Genomic DNA, 21056 nt, shown 5'->3' with positions numbered 1-21056 from the left:
TTTGCTGGGAGGTTTGGGGAATCACGATGATATGATCCTTTCTCAACGCGCACGCTTATTAAAAAGTATGAAAACATACAGATACGAGTAAGTCTGACTTTCTAATTAATACGGCAATATTTTATTAAGCCAAAAACCAAAGACACACCAAATTTCCACCCATCAATCACATCGACCCATCATCGTCCACAACCCTCCACTAACCCCCACCCCACTCCCTCCCATTCGCCCTATAAATCGCCTCCCTCGCCCCTCCCCACCTCCTCCTCCTCCCCTCAAAAACCCGATACAAAAACCCCGTATTAACCCCGCCAACAACCAAGCGATACAACTCCCTCTCCTCCCACCAAAACGTCCACGCCTCCCACCCCCACCCCAACATCTCATTAATCCCATTTCCACACGCGTCATTCAACCACTGCCCCACCTCCCCGTTTTTCACCAAACCCGCGGGGGCACGTGCAACATGCGCCATGGCGAGACAATACGCGTAGTGGTCGTCGCACCACCACTCGATCTCCGGTTGCGGTGGGAGCGGGTACGCGCCGCTGAACACCTGAGCAATGGCTTGGGAAACGACATCAGCGCCTGTAAAGGCGGAGATGATTAGGTAGGGGCCTATGAAGGCTAGGGAGTCGGGGTGGGCGGGAGAAAAGATGCCTTGGTAGAGGCGGGCGTGGCGGCGGACCGAGGAGCCGAAGGAGGCGGCGTCGTATTCGGGGGTGGAGTGGGCGGTGGGGTCGAGGGAGGGAGGGAGGATAGAGAAGGTAGCGCGATAGCCGGTGCAGAAGATTAGGGTGTCGATGTTGGGGAGGGTGGTGGAATCGGAGAGGGTGAGAGTATGAGGGGAGGGGATGGAGGCGATGCAGGGGACGCTGTGGATGGATTTGAGGGCGAGGAGAGAGATGAGGTGGTCGTTTATGATGGGGATGTTGTGGGTTGGTGGGGGAGCGGGGAGGAGGTTCCAGGAGGGATCGATGGTGGGGTATGTGTCGTGCGTGCTCTTCTCCATGGCGCGGGTGTAGAGGAATTTTATCAGACGTGGGCTGATAGATTTGATGAGCCCGACTAGTCTGTTCATTGAGATTGTTTCTGCGTGATCACTCGGTTTGCCTTGGGCATTTATTCGGGGTAGCTGCTGGTCTCAGTACGGCGGTTGCTAAATATTTGGATGAGCTCTTACAATGCAGGCGCCGCTCCTGTGCGAGAGGTAGACGTTTGCTGCTACTTTGCTGAGCTCGACGGCGGTGTCAGCTGCAGAATTGCTCAAGCCTACAACAACCACGTTCTTTCCTTTGAAGTCGCTCGGACTGTTCAACTGTCAGTGAAGGCTCCATAATATGCTTTGAATGATGCACTTACTCCTTAAACGACTGAGAATGAATAACCTCGCCTCCGAACTCGTCAATACCCGGCACGTCTGGCATGACAGGGCTGTGAAAAGTTCCATTGGTGATGATGACTTTATCGAATTCCTCCTCAGTGGCGTTTGAATCTGGTCTATTGATGCTGATTATCCACTTATCGCCCTTCTCTGAGCGATTAATCCCCGTCACAGTAGTGCCTAGCCGGAACGTCGGCCTGAGCTGGAAGTGGTCGGCATAATCTTCCAAGTATTTTTGAACCTGAGCACCAGTTGGGTAGTCCGGTACATCTGGCATAGTCATATTAGCTTGGAGCAATGGGCATGGGGATTTTGGGAAAGCGCCCACCCTCGGGAAATGGGAAGTCAGTGAACGATTTCTAAAACCCAGCTATTAGCCACCATGCGTCTCTTCGGCCCCGAATTTATACACATGGGACATACACGCTGTTTTGATTGATTCGAAATGGTAGCTATGACTATTAGTGACCGCTAGAATAGCTATTCGAAGAGAACTCACTCGGCAACACCGATGTGCGACCTGGATCGGTGGTGACTGTCCAAAGGCCTCCAATGTACTCATTTCGGTCGTATCCCACCACATCAAAACCGACTTCAAGCATATTCTTCACCGTGACAATGCCATATGCGCCTGGTGAATCAGTACCAAGTCGTGCTGCATATTGAACGAAGATAAATCTCACCGAGGCCAATCACAGCCACCCGTCCCATTTTTGATGTCATCTTGTAGGCTGTTGTTATAAAACGAGGGTAATTATGTGGAAAGCAAACAAGTTTTCACCAGTTCTTAATAGATGCCCAGCGATATCGTGAAACACACTGAGAAAATAAGGGAGGTGACTTACATCGCGAATTGAGTTGTCGTTTTGCCCCATCGCCTTAAATGCGGGAAGGAGTGGTTGACAATACGGAGACTGAGACGCTAACAGTGATCTTGGTATTGTTCTCATCCGAACCGAGACGAGACGGAACCAACACCGAATCGGCGATGTATCACAACAAACCCCTCAATCGATGCAGTTTTGAGACTCACGAGACCCTTATTGCTAATGTTGGATGATTGCAATAGATCATCCCCTTGCAATGGAATTAGAGTTGCCAAAGGGAGTCTGGAAAGGGAGTCATCATAATTCATTCCTATGTGTAGCAAGTAGCAAGTAGCACTTTCCTCGCCCAACGCCGCGTCGTAACCCATCCATCGCTCGCATCCCTAGCTAGCAACAAACAAAGCTACTTCCGTCGAATCCCCCATGAAAAGCAAAGCTCATTTCTCAGATCGCTCCTCTGGAAACAATCTCACCCTCCCTACCATCACAACCAGTTCTCAAACCAGGTAACAGCCTGCTTGAACGCATCCTCCATGGCGTAAAGGTTCTTCTGCACGCTCATATCAGCCCTCAGCGCAAAGCCATGGTCGACGCCTCCGTAGACGTTGATCTGGAATGGGATCTTCAGGTCAATCAAGATCTTCTCGGCGTCGTAGCGGTTCTTCTGGGTGAAGATGCTGTCGATTTCTGTCCAGGGTGCTGTTGTTAGCCTGGTAGTCTGGTTGCTCCCTGGGAACTCCCTGTGTTGGTGGTGGGGAGGGGGTCTGAGCTGGTTGCAGGGGGAGCTAGGGGCTTACCAGATGCAGCGATGGACACAGGCTTTGTGATAGCGAGGAACTCGTCGGTCGTAATAAAGGATGGATGAGCTAGGTATCCCGAATCCAGAAGCCCCTCGCCCTTCAAGTTGCGCACGACGTACTATTGAGAGATGAGTGATCAGCAGGCTATTGTCATTAGTTGATGAGAATGGTAAAGACTTCGGAATAGATTCGTTGGTGTAGGGGTTCTCAAACCTATAGTATGTGACACAGAGCAACTCATCACATCATAGCGTTGCATTGTATGACTTGTTGCTTAACACTAACTCCTTAGTTGGCGGTTTGGAGGACTAGGTGGGTTATAGCAAGATAAAGATCATGAATGGCCCTTCACAGAGCTTGTCTTTATCAGAGCTTGCCTTTATTATTAGAGCTTGTCTTTATTATAGCTTCCCTTTACTAGACCACCCCACAAACCTTCAGCAATGGCAGAACGAGAACGACAAAAGATCGCCATCGTTGGCTCAGGTATGTCGGGGCTGGCTGCCGCATGGGCTTTACACAATGATCCGTCTGGCAAATTCGATGTCACCGTCTATGAAAAGGTCCCCCCCCACTTTCCCCTCAAAACGGCATCTTCTGGCCTCAAAACCCATCACTAACCCCTCAAGGGTAACGCCTGCGCCCTCGACGGGTACTCCTACACCCCCCCCGGCGCCAAGAGCTCCCGCATCGACATCCCAATGCGCGTCTTCTCGGGAGAATACTACGCAAATCTTTTCAAACTAGTCGCCGAGTTCAACGTCCCCGCCAAGCCGCGTCGTTTTCTCTTCGTCTTCACGCGCGAGGAGCACGAGAGGCCGTATTTCATCCATGCCTCCAACAAACATAGGATCTTCCCGCCTAATACAGAACCGAATCCTAGTCTCTATCAGCGGATCAGGCATTTGCTCTTATCGGTCGTCTTGGGGTTGTGCTATGCGGTGTTTGCGTTTGGCGTGAGGTTCTTTCCGCCGGGGGTTGGTGGACCGGGTGAGGCGGCGGGGACGGAGACTATTGAGCATTACTGCAATAGACTCTTCCTGCCGAAGTTCTTCCTCGACGATTACCTTGTTCCTCTCTTCTCATCTGTGGCGACTTGCTCGCACGATGACTTCCGCACTTTCCCAGCTGTGTACATCACCGACTATAAGAAGTACACGTCGGGCAATGATCACAACTCTGTGACGACGATGCAGGCTATGCAGGAGAAGCTGGTCTCCAATAACCTCCGCATCAAGCTCAAACATCCAGTTACCAATATCGAGAGTCAGCCTGATGGGACCGTTAAATGCACAATCGTGGATTTAGATAACAATAAGAAGGAAAGTGTGATTACTTTCAACAAGGTCATCACTGCAACTTCTTCCCATGCCCTAGCGCATCTCTATAAGCCAGCAAGACCAATGGCATCTCAACTTCCAATCTGCGAAGCCGAGGTCGTCGTTCACAGTTCGTCTCCCCCTCTTCTTCCCTCATTATCCAACCTCACTAACCCCTCCTAGCCGACTACACCATAATGTCGCACGTCATCTCCCGCAAAGGCCCTCTCGCCAAAAAGCCCCTTTCCGACCTCACCGCCGACGAATTCCTCGCCTCAACCAAGTGGCTCAACCCCGACGCCTCGGCTGCGGACATCCTGGCTCTTCAAACCCGCCGCTCCCCTTCAGGCGAAGAATGGACAGAAGCCACACACGTCCACAGCTCCGGCCTCCTCGTCACTGTGCGTCCAGTAATCTACTCCAAGAACCCAACCCCCGGCGAGGCCGTCTATGGCAGTATGAATAAGACCCCCCGCTTGCCCCCTGCTTATGTCATTTCCGATGACAAAGTTGCCCACAAGGCTGTCTTCTACCGTATGCTGAGCAACCCGCAGAGACGGGAGCTGATCCGTGCGGCGTTCTCGAAGGAGGCTCCTGCGTCCGGAGGAAAGAAGGCCACGGAGAGAGAGGGGTTGTTGAATGGTGCGGCTAAGAACCAGGGGTGGAGAAATGGAGATGGTAATCTTTTTGCCGTCGGGAGCTGGAGCAATGACTCGCTTACGCTGCTGGAGAATTGCGTGAGGACGGCTTTGACTGTGGCGGGAACGCTTGGAGCTGAGCTGCCCTTTGAAGTGGTGGAACGAACTCAGTTTTAGAGGGGGTTCTCTTTTGCTAGTGATTGTCGTCTTTGTTCTTCGTAACCAGTGGTATACAAATTTCTTTGCTCTTATACAATTAACGCACTGCTACTAACATGATTGTGCAATTCTGATATATGTCCTTTATGTGCGAGCACTCCCTTTGCATCTCGGTTAGAGGACCCTAAACGATACATGGAAGAAGCATTGGTGTTGTTTTTGGTTTCCTTCCGCGAGGGAGGGAGGAGAGGTATGATGCCACCAGGAGCTCCTTGACAGAGTCGAACTGTCATTCCATCACTCTTCTCTTTGTATGTTTCGGGTTGGTGGGATGGTCTCGTAGTATGGGATGAGACGGGCCCACCGTTGCCCTTTTTAATTCAATCATATTTAGACTGTATGGACTTATGTGATATCGGCGTCCCATTGCTCGTTGGTTGGAGTCTAGGTAGGGGGGGGTCTGGTGTAGGTTGATCATGGCGATCTAGGGGGTTGGTCGGAGTTGTCTGGAGGCATTGGGGTCCTCGAAGGATGCGGATGTCTCGAGGGTTCTCGTTCTAGACTTTGGTAAATATTGCCTCATTATAGGTGGCATTTTGGTATATTTCTTTGGTGCTAAGCACTCTTTCGGATAGTATGCGCTGTAGCATCATGGCATGGTAGGATTGGCAGGCTCTCTCTTCGGACTAGAGGTAGTGTAAAGCGTAAGCCCAAGGTCTCACGGGAGTCCAGGGAACCAGGTCAGGAGGCAGGAAGGTCTCGTATTCAGTAAGCACAATAGGTCTACGTATATACAGCGACTATTGACTGGAGTCCTTCTTCCAAGGCCTCCAGCCCCCTTTTATCCAGGCGCCCTGTGCCCTAGTTTACCGAGCCCTACGGGCCCTGCCGAAAGGGGGCTCGCGTGAGGGCACGTGACACCTTCCTTACAATTACCTCCCCCTTTAGTTGAATTGTCCCCAATTCCGAGCGGAGAGGCCGATTGCTAGATCGTAGGCTTCGCGTGGTTGTTTGGGCTGTTTGCTCAGGATAGGTGGAGGGTTATTGAGGCGCGCGCCAAGCTAGGTGGTCCCGTGACCCCCCTTTGTTGTTGTTGTTGGTTGCCGCGGCCACTCCTTGTTTTGGGGCCCCCCATTCCTACTCGACTAGCGAATTCACCTTCTCCCGCCCTACAACCTTCCTACTTCGCCCTTGTCTCGATCACTTCACTCCACCTCAACCTTCAAGGCTCAAGCATCCAATCTCCAAGGTACTTGTTCCCTTCCTTCTGGCTTGTAGAGGTTTATTGACAGTGATAGATCTTCCCGTTCCAGTCCCATCATGGCGCCTCACAAGAAGGTCCCCACAGCTCCCGTTCCTGCAGTCACCACTCGCAAGAGAACGGCAGCCCAGATGTTGGGCTCCCCTAGGTCCAAGGCACTAGTTACGCCCACTCCATCTAGGTCGGTGTCATCCCAACGCCCATGCGCCATCCGACCCTACCGTTCGCCTACTGTCGAGGATGGGCCAGAGGAAGTGGACGACCCTAGATCTTCCACCAACATTCCCAAGGAGATGCGCACCGTGCTTGGGTGGAAGGTCGCCGCCCGCTGCGTGGTTCCCGAGTCTGCAGGGCGCCTTCGCGCTGGCCCTCGCCCTTGCTGCGTGAAGTGCGCCCGCACCTATTTCAACTTCCCTGGACAATTGTGTTGGATCCCAGGAGATTTGGGGAAGTGCGGCGATTGCCTTCAGGGCAACCACCAATGCGTCCCAGTAAGGCGCCTTCTTCATCCCTCCTTGCTGTACTAACAGTTAGGTAGGCTAATACCCATTCGGCGTCGAACTGAAAGCCCTCCAGCTTGCCGCTGATGCTTTCTTGGATAGCCAGGCTGATGACGACGATGCTGGGTTTGAGGCCAACTCCAGCACTACCATCCAGGCCCTTGCTGCCCTCCGCGAGGCCCAGCGCATCTGCTCTAACGTGTTCTGAGCCCAGGAGGCCCCTACCCCCAAGGGCAAGGGTGTGTAATGGTGGGTGCACCAGATATGAGAATCTAGCCACCCAAGGAAGGGATGAATTTACTAAGACAACACACTGTCTTAGGAAACAGAGCCAAAGGGTTGTAGCTTAGACTATTCCACAACGCAGCAATCAGGTGTATGATGTGGTGAAGTGGTTTAGACAAGTTGCAACAAATGTTGAGTCTGAGAACTCAGGGGTAAGTCAGAGGTTGCACCTCACTGACTTTTCAAAAACAGAGAATAACAAGATCAATGCTTGGAAGCTTGGAAAAGACGTGGAAGTATGTGCTAGTCGATTTACTGTATTGTCTGCTTGCCCTTTCTTAAGGAAAGGGCAATCCTATTTATGCCAAAGGAGTGTAGTTCTCTCATTTTCCATGACTTTCCATGACTAACCAGGCTTGGTAAATGTATTAGAAATCAAGTGCGACCCACAACTAGCTTGTTAATCATGTAGTGAACGTAAGAGAATCCCATAGAACCATCTCTTGGGTTCCTAGCCTATAGGAAGTGAAAAGGAGGTCCAAGGTCAGAGTACCTATAGATAAATTATGTCATAACTTAACCAATCTTGTGGGTAACTAAGGAGCGATGACGTGTAATGAATCATAGAGGGTTGTAGAAGCTTCTAGAGCTATCGTTCATGTTCCTAGGCCTCTAGTTGGTAGAGATATGCCATGTGGTAGTATTGGCCCACCCCCTTAAGGAGGAGATTTTCTTAATAACTTGTTCAATGAGTGTCCAAATGATATGCCGTGATGTATGTAGCATAAACAGATGTAGTAGAAGAGTTTGCAGCAATCGTTGAGTAGTATTGCTTCTGTTGTTGGTGTGATAAGCCAAGATATGTATGGTGACTTGTGGGTTTGAGGAGGAGATTTCTAAGTTTGCTCTTGAGTTTGATAGCAAACTGAGTGCAACGAATGTCAGTATGACAGGGTGCTCACCAACCAGCAAAGGGTACGGGAGTCGTCGCGCCAGGACCCTCTGCGGTTGTTGTGCGCAAGGTGGACAACCCCCAGCAGGCGCTTCTCCACCAAGCTGAGACTCTCGTCGAGCTGGGCAAGGCGAAGACTGAGGGCCTCAAGGCTGCCACACAGGTGTTCCACGCCTCCGTCGACGCGGTCCTCGATGCCTACCAGTCCGGGCTCGAGGCCTACGCCAACTCTATGAAGTCTTCCCTTCTTCTTGGGTGTTTGCTAACCCCATAGGCAGCTGGAGCCCAACGCGGAGTGAGCCCCCGTCTGTCATACTGACATTCGTTGCACTCAGTTTGCTATCAAACTCAAGAGCAAACTTGGAAATCTCCTCCTCAAACCTACAAGTCACTATACATATTTTGGCTTATCACACCAACAACAAGAGCAATACTACTCAACGATTGCTACAACCATCTATGGTTCATTACACATCATCGCTCCTTAGTTACTGGGCCGATATTACCACATAGCATATCTCTACAACTCTCTATGATTCATTACATGACATCACTCATACTACCACATGACATATCTCTACCAACTAGAGGCCTAGGAGCATGAACGATAGCTCTAAAAGCTCCTACCTCTATGATTCATTACATGTCATCGCTCTTTAGTTACCCACAAGATTGGTTAAGTTATGACATAATTTGTCTATGACATAATTTGTCTATGACATAATTTGTCTATAGGGGTACTCTGACCTTGGACCTCCTTTTACTTCCTATAGGCTACGAACCTAAGAGATGGTTCTATGGGATTCTCTTACGTCGACTACAGTTACCAAGCCTGGTAAGTCATGGAAAGTCTTGGAAAATGAGAGAACTACACTCCTTTAGCATAAATAGGATTGCCCTTTCCTTAAGAAAGGGCAAGCAGACAATACAGTAAATCAACTATCACATACTTCCACGTCTTTTCCAAGCTTCCAAGCATTCATCTTGTTACTCCTTGTTTCTGAAAAGTCAGTGAGTTGTTAACCTGACTTACCCCTGAGTTCCCAGACTCAACAGTTGTTGCAACTTGTCTGAACCACTTCACTACATCACACACCTGATTGCTGCGTTGTGGAATAGTCTAAGCTATGACCCTTTGGCTCTGTTTTCTAAGACAGTGTGTTGTCTTAGTAAATTCATCCCTTCCTTGGGTGGCTAGATTCTCACATCTGGTGCACCCACCATTACACTGTGATCTGAGCCAGTGTTTTGTCAATGAGGGGTAGTGGGTATGAGTCTTTTCTGGTGATGGTATTTAGCTTGCGGTAACCAACAGAGAATCATAGTCCACCTCCTGGTTTGCAGACAAAACGGACAGGAGAGGCAAAGGGAGCTTTGCTAGCTTCAATAAATCCTTTCGACAAGTTGTCGTCAATATATTTCTTCACAAGATCAAGTTCCTCCTTTGACATGTTGTAAAGGGGCGCATGTCCTAATTTCGAATCTTGTTCTAAGACGATGTGATGATCTGCATATCTGTGAGGTGGAAGCTTGTCTGCTGCCTGTCTTGAGAACACATCAAGATAATCATAGAACTCTTGTGGGAGGATTGATTTTGGGTCGATCTCTATTGCTTCTTCTTTTGCTTGTTTTTCTAGTATGTCTTTAAATGAAACTGGAAATTCTTCTGCTCCTTTCTGTTTTCGAAGGATATTAAATGGTGCAGCTCCAATCATTGCAATGCTGCAATGGTTCAGCTGTAGAGGTTGGGAGACCGGTTCTTGAATTTTGCTATCAACTTGGGGACATGTAGTTTCTTGAGTATTTGTTGGTGTAGTGTGCTGACAATGACCTTTTGTGAAGATGACTTGGTCATTTACCATGTCAAGCATTACTCCATGCTGCTTCATCCAAGCTTTCCCAAGAATGATAGAGTGTTTCCCAAGAGTAGTAATGAATAGAGGGCATAGACTTTCAACGTGGTCTCCAATTTGTAGTTGAGGGTATATAGCATGTGTGACTATAGGTGCAGCAGCTCCATTAAATCCTTCATGTTCTTTGGTTTTATAAGTTTGATAGGAGAGATGTTTTCAATTTCACAAATTCGTTTTGCGTCAACAGCATTCACAAAGCTTCCAGCTGTTGCACTGCTATCCATTAAGGCTTGCATGACAATTTGATTTCTTCCTATTCTGCAGGTAGCTAGGAACGGAGTGTCATAGTCAAAATGGGACAATGATGAGGCAGAGGAGGCAATTCTTGCTGTAGAACCTCTAGTGACGTCTTCTCTAGAGGCTATTCATTTCCGGACTCATATTGAGCATGCTCTTCTGTAGTAGAGATCTCATTGACTCTAACTTTCTGCTTCTGTGGGCAGTCGCGAGTGCGATGACCACTTCCATGGCAATGGAAGCATTTGCCAAGCTTCATAAGCGATTCTTTCTCAGGATCTTGGTGGGGAGGGCGGTAGAGCTTCTTCTGTAGTGCTACTATTTCAACAGCAGTATTAGCAGTAGGGCTTTGGCCACTCTGCTTCTGGTAGGCGAACAGCTGTGGCTTCATTCTCTTCTCCTTTTCTTGAATTCTCTGTAGGTTTTGGTCCACAAGCATGCATTTCTTCGCGAATTCATGTAGGGTAGTAGTTCCTACTTCAGCAACTAAGGCTTTCTGTAGGCTTTGGTTGATCTTGAATCGGACATTGTCGAGCAAGGTCTCCTCTGAGTAATCCAGCTCTGCTGTGAGTCTCTGAAATTCAGCCCAGAATGTTGTGAAGGTATTCTTGCCCTGGTATAGCTTGCGGTACTCAGTTTGTGTGGTGTGTCTCCTATCGGGGTCGCTAAACACTTTCTCGAGGAGTTGGAGGATTTCTTCTGCTGACTGAAGCATGTTTGGTTGAGGTAATGTAAAGCCTTGGGTTCACATGGCGAACTGTAAGTCCTCCTAGTCTGCTTTAAAGATAACTCATCTGCATCTTGTCATTTGGGAAGTGGTTGATGTTGGCTTCCAGCTTAAGTCGGATCTTCACAACCCAGTCTTCAAAAGCTGGTTCAATCCCATCCGTAAGAATAGGAGGATCCGGAATGTGAGCAGACTGGCGAGGTGCTGCATTTCGAATAGGAGCTGTGTAATGACACAGGGCACCCAGCTCACAGTAATAGCATATGAGAGTGCGAGTCGGAGGCTAAATGGATGCTATCCTATAGGTCTACTACGAAGGATACAAAAAAGATGATGGGGAACCCCCGTCAGTCGATTTTCTCAAGTATCCGAAACCCATCCGACTCGGTTCCAACTCGGTTAGGCCACCCAAATGATCACACGTGACCCCGCGGCTACCCGGAGTCTACTCCCTAGAATGAGAGACGAGAAGGCATCCTTACACTACCCCCCTCCTGAGAGAGTGCTTTGTCCGCAAGGCACGCAGCTAGTATCATGTCCGCAATGCACGCGGCTAGTATCCTGTCCGCAACGTCTCCGAATCATCTCCGTATCGTCTCCGTGAACGGAGCGTTTCTTGTTATCATAATGTTGGCTGGTAATTGCGTCCGGAACAACTTCGTTTGTCGTGCGCATCGGGAAGGTGCTTTGTTTGCCACCGTAGTCATCCCGAGGTGGTATCGCGTTAGGGTCCGTGTGGCATGCGAAACTGGAGTTCGCTTTTGTTGGATCTCACGTTCTTTCTTGGGGTCCGAAACAGTACCGGAAGGTGTCCGCTACCCGTTTGAGTAGAATTTTCGTAAAACGTGAAAGAAGAAGTGGCCACGCTAACCCGATTCGGCGTTCATTGTTGTAAGCCAACATTTGAGTATTCCGCTTCACCCACTTCCTCTTGTTTTTACCTTACAACAACAACGCCAGAAACCCTCCCGCCCGAGACCGGTAAGTGGCCCCTCCCCGTCCATTTGTTTATGATACTGATAGATTGTATAGTATCCTCCAATCCAAAGAACTTTGAAGATGCCGGTTCCCACCCCCTCTGGGGCTCTTACTGTCGCCTTCCGTGTGCTCTGTTTGCGCTGCCTTCGGGCCAAAGCCCGTGGGATCCAGTCCCATGACTGCGTCTGGTCCTCGACCAGTTCAAAGTGTGGGTACTGCACGTCGCAGCACTCGCCTTGCGTCCCGGTAGGTTTTCTTGTGGGGTTCGGAGTTTGGTTTGGTTGGCCGTTGCTGACTTTGGTGAAAGCTGCCCTGGTTCCTTGGGGAAGAGTTTGCGGCCCTCCTGGCCGCCGAAGAGGCCACCCCCCTCATCCCCACCGACGTCGTCGCCGCCGCCACCGAGGCCAATTGGGTGGCCCTCCTGGCCGCCCAGAGCATGCCAAAGTTCCGCTCCGAGGCGGAGCGTGACCTCTACGAGGAGGCACGCGCCACTCGGGCTGCCCTCGAGTTGGGGCTGGCCGTGAGTAGACCCCCTTCCCCTCGTGACTCGGTGTGGTTCTGATGCTGACTCTGGGCAGCAAATTCGGTCGTCGCTGCGCCGTCTCCGGACGGAACAGGAGAGCGTTCCTGCTCTCTTGGGGGAGTTGGTGGCTGCTGTGGGCAAACTGCCCACCGCTGCCGCTCCCGCGGTCGCTCCGACTCGGGGTGATGGAAGGAGGGAGGGGGAGGATGGGGAAGTTGGGGCGGCCTATGGGGCCTAGGTGGGGGAAGACCTCGTGTCGGAGGGGACTCGGGCCTGGCCCTTCGCGTGGGGTGACTTTGACCCTTCGTCTCTCATGGTGGTAGCCGCTTATTGCGACGCCGGTGAGACGTTTGGGAAGGGTGGCTCCCGCAAGGGTTACAGTGGTGAGTGCACCCTGGCTCGGAGGGTATTTTAGTTTAGAGTCACAGACAGCAACGACTCTGTTTCTTCCGCTTTGTCTTTCCCTCCGTGATCGTAGTTTTGTTCCTTTCCTGTCTCCCCTGCCGTAACCCCTCCGAGTAGTTTTTGAGGTGGACCTGGTAAATCTGGGTATTCCGTATGAAACTCTCTGAGTTTCTGGGGAGAGTTCATGAAGTTTGACGCTGGGTACCACTCCGGGTCCGGATCGTATCCGACCCAACTAACCCTGTAGTTGCTTCCGGTGGAGCCTTACGGCGAGGATCTTTCCCACTTCCCATTCCTCTACGCCGTCTATCACTTCACTGCTAGGCTCAGGCGGATCCTGACCAGGTAGGGGATTGTTCGGATCCTTCATGAGTACGTCTGGTGAGAACACATCGTGTATTTGCAAACTGGTAGGTAGTTCCAATCGAAATGCGTGCCCAATCCGTTCCAACACCATATATGGTCCGACCCATTGTTGGCCCAGCTTGCGGCTAGGACGAGAGTTTTTCAAATTTTTGGTCGATAGATACACTCTATCTCCTACGTCCCAGTCGATGGCCCTTCGGTGTCGATTCGCGTGCTTAGACATTTCCTCTTGTGCCTTTGCCATGTTTTCCTTTGCGTGGACCCATGCGGTATGCATTCGGTCTGCCACCGCCTTGGCTTCCTCTTGGTTTAGGGTCTCCCGGGGGTTGGTGCTTTTCGGAGTGTTCCAATCCCAACTCGTACGCGGATCGGTTCCGTACTTGAGTCGGTAGGGGGTCATGCCAATGGATGCGTGGGGGAGTGTCATTTGCACGCGGTCCATTATGGGGATGAGTTCACTCCAGTTATCCTGATAATGGGAACGAAGGGCCTCAGTCTCTGATCGATGTATCGGTTCATGATTTCCATCTGCCCGTCAGTCTGCTTATGATAGGCAGTCAACAGCTTAACCTTAACGCCGATAATTCGACAGAACTCTTGCCAAAAGGATGATACGAATTGGGGTCCGCGGTCGCTTACAATCGACTCCGGAGTGTGTCTGAATCGGTATATCCATTCGATGAACAATTGCGCCATCTGGCGGGCAGTTGTGGTTTTGTAGCAAGGTATTGTCACTGAACTCTTTCCGAGTCGGTCCATAAACACTAAGATGCTATCGTATCCATGCTTGTCCCTTGGGAACTCCTTGAAGTCCATGGTGAGGTGTTGCATAGGGTATTCGGGTACGGGTAGTGGGTGTAGAAATCCTTGTTGCTTAGTGACATTGGTGTGAGAAAGCCGGCATGTCACGCAGTTTCGTACATACCGCAAACAGTCCGCTTCCATCCCGACCCAATGATACTTTGGGGCGAGCAATTGGTAGGTTTTCCTGCCACTTGGATGTGCTGACGACACTTGATCGTGCGCTTCCCGGATCAGTTTCGTACATAGGTCAGTGTGGTGATTCACACATAGGCGGCCTTTGTACAGGAGGAGCTGGTCGTTCATTGCGAATCCGTCCGGTAGGGGTTGTTTCGCGCGAGTCTCGGTGAATGACTTCCGATTGTCCGCACATAGCGCCTCTATTAAATTGAAGGGCACCTGGGGCTTGGGGGTGTCCATCGAATTAATGGATGCTATGTAGCTCTCGGCGAGTTCAGTGCTGATTCGGGGGTGTAGGCGGCTTGGACCTAACAATACCCTCGCCCTACTATCAAGTTTGACTTTCTGCTGCGTTACCAAGTCCTGGTCTCAATGCAGATATCCATCATAATTTAACATGAAATATGCTCAGACAGGCCGGTTTACTCGGCTCAGAATATCAGCCTTCTGGTTATTTTTGCCCACAGTGTACGTAATGCAGAAGTTGAAGTCGGAGAGTAGCTCCATCCATCGAACCTGCTTCGCGGTGAGAACCTTGGTAGACATGAAATATTCCAGCGAACGGTGGTCAGTGTACACGTCGACTCGGTGGCGCACTGAAGCCAACTCAGGCCTCCATTTTCCGAAGGCCTTTACTATTGCGAATAGTTCCTTGTCGTGGATCTCCCAATTGATCTCATGTCCAGATAGGACATGACTGACAAGCGATGGCTTATGGGGTACCATCGCTTGTCAGGGTGTTCTTGAGACAGGACACCAGCTACCACTCCATCAGAGGAGTCAGTCTCCAGCTTCGTAGGCAATTCGGGGTTGAAGTGGTGAAGTGCCTGTACCGCTAAAAGTTGTCGTTGCAATTCCTCGAACACATCCTCACATTCATCTGTCCACCGGAACGGCTCTGAGGGACTAGTGATGGTGGAGGGGCTTTGCTATTTTGCCAAAATTACGAATGAATTGTCTATAGAAGCCACAGAATCCTAGGTAGGACTTAACACCCGTAACAGTGGTCGGTCGGATCCAGTTACGAAGGGGTTCGATTTTGTCAGAGTCCGCTTCAACACCGGAGGTAGTGAGAACATAACCCAAGTATTTTGTCCTGGTGACGTTGAACTCGCATTTGGTCAAATCGGCTTGGAGTCCAGCTTCTCGGAGACGCTGTAGGACCTTATGCACATGGTCTATGTGTTCCGTAGGGTCCTCTGAATAGATTAGGATGTCGTCTAAGTACGCGGTACAGAAGTCGTCTAAGTATTGCATCAGGACGTCATTCATATACCGCTGATAGGTTGCGGGACCGTTCGTCAGTCCAAATGGCAGCACTTTGCACTTATAGGATCCATAGCGAGTCCGAAAGGTCGTGTACTCTTCCGAGTCGGGGTGCATCCGTATACGATGGAAGGCTTGTCTGATATCTAGCTTAGTGAAGATTTTTGCTTTTGACACCCGTCCTAGTAGTTCGTCGATATGCGGGATGGGGTAGGGATCGTTCCGGGTGAGACCATTTAACTTCCGGTAATCGATGCAAAATCTTAATTTGCCATCCGCTTTCTTTACGAATAGGATAGGGGACGCGAAGGGGCTGTTGCTGTTGACGATGAATCCCTTTTCCAGGTTTTCCAGCAGGTATTGCTTGGTAGCCTTAAGCTCTTCGGTGCCCTGTCGATATAACGGGGAGAAAGCGTTTGGTAAAGGGGCTTCGAGCTGTATCTTGTGGTCGTATATGCGGTGGGGGGGAATTCGATCCGATTCCAACTTCGAAAAGACATCGGTGTACCTCCGGTGCATATGCGGAAGCTTCTGCTGGATGAGGCGGAGCGTTTCTTCGTCCTCTACCAACTCCTTTTCATGAATGATCTGATCGATTTCGTAGATGCTAGTCTGAAAAAACTCGGAGTCGTTTCGCATCATCTCGTGGTGGAAAGCATTTGCACTGATTTCGCATATATGCATGGGCGTAAACCTATGTACTAGGGTTTTCTGCGGTGGGGGAAAAACCTCCTGGTTTCGTGGTGGGTTCGATGGCATATCGGTGATCTCTTCGTAGTCGGAAGTTATCACTTTCATTTCCATTGAACGTCCGCCTGCGCGGCGTCTGTCTTCGCGGTGGATTGCGAAATCCCGGCGATTCGCATCCGACTGGTATGCAGGATGTTTAATGGACGTTTCGCATGAGTGGTAGGGCAAGGTGATCTCCTTGCTCCAGCTAGGAGTCGGCGGGTACTCCTTTGGCCATACTAACCGGCTCTTTGCAGAGTCGAGTAGTATTCGGAAGCGGCTGAAAAGCTTCTTTCCAATTATCACATCTTGTGCTCCGAGGTCCAGGAGTACAAAGGGGCAGTTATATATTCGGCGTCCTTCGACTGTTAAGTGTAACCGAATATACTCTGATACGTGGCCTTGGATTTTGCGCTGAAATCCACGTATGGGTACAGAGTAGGGTAGTTTCCATATAGGGCTCTGAAGCGCTTTCGACAGTCGTATTGCGAAAGGCTTGTTAATGACGAGGTAGCCGTTTGCTCCTGTGTCTGCTAGGGACTTCGTTTGCACCCCGAGTCCATTCATACTCAGGGTCGTGTCGACTAAGAACTGGGTGCCTCCCAGGAGTTCTCGTAAGTCTAGTCCTCACTGTAACGCTGACTTCTAAATGATAGAAGACACAGAGGTTTCTTGCGTAAGGTTGACTTGACAGAGGAGGCAGGGGATTAGACACAAAGGCTTTCCAAGTAACACGTTACAGTATTGTAAAGAATACTATATTGAGTTGAGCACGAAGCTCCTATCTAAGGAAATACTATCTACTTATATAGTGGCGTCGTGCCTCATGGGTAATCTGGATAGTTGGCGGATAGCTAGATATTCAGGATAGTTCGTGGATAGCTCAACTATCCAATATCCACTAGTTTCTGCAACTATCCATTAGCCCCGTCACATGGCAGCCTACCCCGCTTCCCACTGTGACTCACACGTTACGTTACTAGGCCCTGGCCCTGTAACCATGACATCATGTTACTATAGCCGTAACACTAGGTCCTCCTCCAAAAGGCCTAGTCCCTTAGGTCTTGCTGATTAAGGAATCGCTTACTTAAGTAGGGTGATGCCCACTTAATTGTCGAGCAGGTTGCGCTGCTTACCATGTCTTCTAGTAGACACATAAAAATCAAAGAACGTCATCTTCTTGCAGACCGTATTGAAAAGAACGGCAACCTAATGTCGCCATGTTCCAGCTGTCTTCACAACAATCGATTCTGTATCGTTGTTGCTGGTAGTCATCGTTGTAGTGAATGTACTCGTCGCAATTCCAAATGCAACGCTTGCGCCCCTTCTCCAACTGATTGGGAGAAGCTTTGAAAAGAAGAAGAGCGTCTTGAGGTAGAAGAGGAAGCGGCGACATCTCAGGAGCGAGAGGCTCACCTCTGCGCTCAAGAAGCATATGCCCGTCGCATGCGTCTTCGCAAACAGCAGAAGGCTCTCAAAACCCACGGTGTTGAGATGCTGCGTCGTGGTCTGAAATCTTTGGACGAATTGGATGAAGCAGAGGAGAAGGAGTGTAGGGAGGCAGAGGTCAAAGGGACTCTCTTGCACAGCCCTTCTACTGCCGTTTCCGAGGGTGCTGCCCCTGACCAGGACCTTTTCGTGGCCCTGTCTCCTGGCTTCTTTGATCGCTTGGGTGTCGACGGCGAAACGTCTCCAGTAGCTCTGGACAGCTAAGGTTTCTGACCGTTTCCCATGAATTGTCCGTAGGTTCATAACCTTTCCATTTTATCAAAAACTCTTCTTTGCGTCCTACTAACCTTCTGTCTAGGATCGCCTCGACTTCGTATTCAACAATCTCATTCTCTGGTTGAAGTTTTGTATCTGTCGCAATTGGGGTATTTCCTCTTGCTGGTTCCAGTAGTGAGACATGAAATACCGGGTGTAGTCTAGACTTCTTGGGTAGCTGCAGTCTGTAATTAACTGAGCTGACTTTGTTCAATATTTTGAATGGTCCCAATTTCTTGAAGTCCAACTTTGTACTTGGTCGTTTCATTTTGATATGTTTCCGGAGTAGGTATACTTTATCCCCCTCCTTGAAGGCAGGTTCCATACTGCGCTTCTTGTTTGCATACGCGGCAGATCGTTCATTTAAGAATTGGATGTCTGTCGCGAGTTGTTCATGGAACGATTTGAGTTGTTCCACAGCGATCATAGCTTGTTCTGCTCTTGATTCATCCGGTCGTGGTTGTCTATATGCCTCTGGCTGATAGCCGTAATTGGCAAAGAACGGTGAGACTTTTGTTGCTTCGGTCATCGCGCTGTTATATGCGAACTGTGCGATGGGTAATATCTGAACCCAATTGTCTTGTTGGTGGTTGACATAACTCCGTAGGTATTGTTCAAGGGTTTGATTCAGTCTTTCTGTTTGACCGTCTGTTTGGGGATGGAAAGCTGTTGATAGCTTATGATTTGTTCCCAAAAGTGCCATTAAAGATTTCCAAAATTTCGAAGTAAAAAGCTTGTCTCTGTCTGAGATGATTTCTTCCAGTAATCCGTGATCGGCTAATATGACTCGAAGGAAGGTGTATGCGAGTGCTTCAGCATCGCTAGCTTCTAAATATGGCACAAATATTCCATATTTCGTGAGTCTTTCCGTAATAACCAGGATAGCGTCAAATACTACTCCTGTTAACGGGTCCCGAGAGGGTGGTAGCTTGACAATGAAGTCCAAAGCTATAGATTTCCATGCTCCTGTTGGTACTGGAGTCGATTTCAGCTGTCCATATGGCAAGTGCCTATTGGTTTTGGATTTGCTGCAAATGTCGCACTCTCTTACTACCGTTTCCACCTGCTTCCTCATACCTGGGAAGTAGTAGTGTTGGGTGATTCGTTCGAAGGTGCATGTTACTCCCTGATGGCCGTGTGCTGGTAGCGAGTGTTGTTCTTGCACTAGCGGGCGTCTCATTTTGTTTGGGACATACACTAATCCTTTGAATCGGATCAATCCTTGTTCATCGATGGCGAAGTCGCCTTCGGTTTTTATTAAGACTCGCTTTGCACATTCATCTGTTGCATAAGCTTTCTTGAGTCTTTCTTCCAACTCCGAGTTCTCCACAGTGGCAATCGTGGCTAGCAACTCGTTGTATTGCATTCCTGCATCTGTTTTCTTCAATATGGCTCTAGGTCTTTCCTCTTTAGGGCCGATGTAGTCAGTCCTTCTGCTAAGAGCATCGGCTCTTGCATTCTCAGAGCCCTTGCGATATGTAATCGTGAAGTTGTAGGCTGCGAGTGTCTCTGCCCATCGGACTTGTCTGCGGTTTAAAACCTTGGTTGTGGTGAAGTATATGAGATTCTTGTGATCCGTCCATACCTGTACTGGGTAGGTCGATCCTTTAAGATATACTCGCCATTGCTCAAAAGCAACGACAATAGCTATCAGCTCCTTGTCGTGGATGTCATAGTTGAGCTCTGCAGGTGACAGTTTTCTAGAGTAATATGCAACTGGCTTAAGCTTCTTGTCTTTGTCTGGCTGACTTAGACAGGCTCCAATCGCGAAGTCAGAGGAGTCTGTCTCTAAGACAATCCTCTTTGCAGGGTCGAATGTGACTAGGATAGGTGCTTCTGTGAACTTCGTCTTAAGTTCCTGAAAAGCAGCCTCTGCCTTGCTTGTCCATTCGAACATAAGGTCTTTCCTTGTAAGCTCTGTAAGTGGTTGAGCTACCTTGGAATATCCCATAATAAACCTCCGGTAGAAGTTGGCAAAGCCTAAGAAGGCTTGTACTTCTTTGACCGTGGTTGGTGTTGGCCATTCCAACACTGCTGTGACCTTTGCTTGGTCCATTTTGATGCCATGCGTTCCGACAATGTAGCCTAAGAATTCTACTTGATCCTTGTGGAATTCGCATTTTTCTGGCTTGAGGAGTAACCGATGCTCCTTTAACTTCTGTAATACCTTCTGAACATGACCAATGTGTTCCGTTGGGTCTCCTGAGTAGACTAAGATATCGTCTAGGTAGACGATAACAAACACATCCAAGTATTCATGGAGAGCTGCATTCATGAGCCTCTGCATGGATGCTGGTGCATTTGTTAGACCAAAGGGCATAACCAAGTATTTGAACAAGCCATAGCGGGTGCGGAATGCTGTTTTCCACTCATCCCCTTTCTTGATTCGAATCAGGTTATAGGCGCCTCTGAGGTCCAGCTTGGTAAATATCTTGGCTCCCTGGAACCGATCGTGTAGTTCGCTTATCAAAGGTAAGGCATATCTATCTTTGATAGTGACATTATTCATTCCTCGATAGTCCATGCAGAGTCTTAGCTTCTTGTCCTTCTTTGGCACAAATAGTATTGGACTTCCTGCTGGTGATGTCGATGGTCGAATGAACCATTTTGCGAGGTTCTCGTCAATGTATTCCTTCAGTATGTCCAGCTCTGCTGCTGACATCTGATATATTGGTCCGAACGGTGGACTCTTTCCTTCCATGATAGGTATCTCATGATCCCATGGTTGGTGCTTAGGAAGCGCCTCTTCGTTAGGGCCTTCCTGGAATAACTGCTCGTATTCCTTATACTCCACTGGTATTTGCTTCAGTGAGGATGCCTGGGCTGGGTCATCAGACTCGGTGGTCGCACATAACTCCTTCCGGTCTTTGGAGGTTTTCTCCTTCTGCGGCATGTCCGTTCGTTGTTCACATGCGCATTGGCTCATCACAACTTTCTCATTCCGCCAGTCGATCTGGGGGTTGTGTTTCTTGAGCCACGGTACACCAAGTATGCATGCATGATTGTCCATGTGCACGATATCAAACTGTATCGTTTCCTTGTGTCCGCGTAGCATGACCATTTCTAATGGGACCGTCTCGTGGGTCACCATTCCATTGTTAG

The 21056-nt window shown here is 49.5% G+C and overlaps 4 protein-coding genes across 4 annotated transcripts; 2 read left to right on the top strand and 2 right to left on the bottom strand.

Moving 5' to 3' along the window:
• Window positions 1–199: 199 nt before the first annotated feature.
• VC83_08303 (uncharacterized protein) lies at window positions 200–2107 on the bottom strand (the record flags this gene model as incomplete). Its single annotated transcript, XM_024471858.1, has 7 exons — window positions 200–1135; window positions 1184–1310; window positions 1363–1654; window positions 1713–1743; window positions 1808–1836; window positions 1884–2015; window positions 2068–2107. 7 exons carry the CDS (start codon window positions 2105–2107, stop codon window positions 200–202), a joined length of 1587 nt encoding a protein of 528 aa, XP_024320749.1.
• Window positions 2108–2695: 588 nt separating this feature from the next.
• Window positions 2696–3270, bottom strand: VC83_08302 (uncharacterized protein; the record flags this gene model as incomplete). Its single annotated transcript, XM_024471857.1, has 3 exons — window positions 2696–2898; window positions 3009–3129; window positions 3256–3270. The coding sequence occupies 3 exons, from the start codon at window positions 3268–3270 to the stop codon at window positions 2696–2698; spliced, it is 339 nt and encodes a 112-aa protein (XP_024320748.1).
• Window positions 3271–3712: 442 nt separating this feature from the next.
• On the top strand, window positions 3713–5145 carry VC83_08301 (uncharacterized protein; the record flags this gene model as incomplete). Its single annotated transcript, XM_024471856.1, has 2 exons — window positions 3713–4460; window positions 4514–5145. 2 exons carry the CDS (start codon window positions 3713–3715, stop codon window positions 5143–5145), a joined length of 1380 nt encoding a protein of 459 aa, XP_024320750.1.
• Window positions 5146–6447: 1302 nt separating this feature from the next.
• VC83_08300 (uncharacterized protein) lies at window positions 6448–8364 on the top strand (the record flags this gene model as incomplete). The annotated part of the gene is made up of 4 exons (XM_024471855.1): window positions 6448–6879; window positions 6965–7087; window positions 8088–8302; window positions 8340–8364. The coding sequence occupies 4 exons, from the start codon at window positions 6448–6450 to the stop codon at window positions 8362–8364; spliced, it is 795 nt and encodes a 264-aa protein (XP_024320716.1).
• Between the last annotated feature and the right edge of the window lie 12692 nt (window positions 8365–21056).

Source organism: Pseudogymnoascus destructans, assembly GCF_001641265.1.
Source record: "Pseudogymnoascus destructans isolate 20631-21 unplaced genomic scaffold scaffold_24, whole genome shotgun sequence".
NCBI lineage: Eukaryota > Fungi > Ascomycota > Leotiomycetes > Thelebolales > Thelebolaceae > Pseudogymnoascus > Pseudogymnoascus destructans.
The sequence above is the reverse complement of the archived record's forward strand: the minus strand, read 5'-3'. Positions and strand labels throughout refer to the sequence as shown.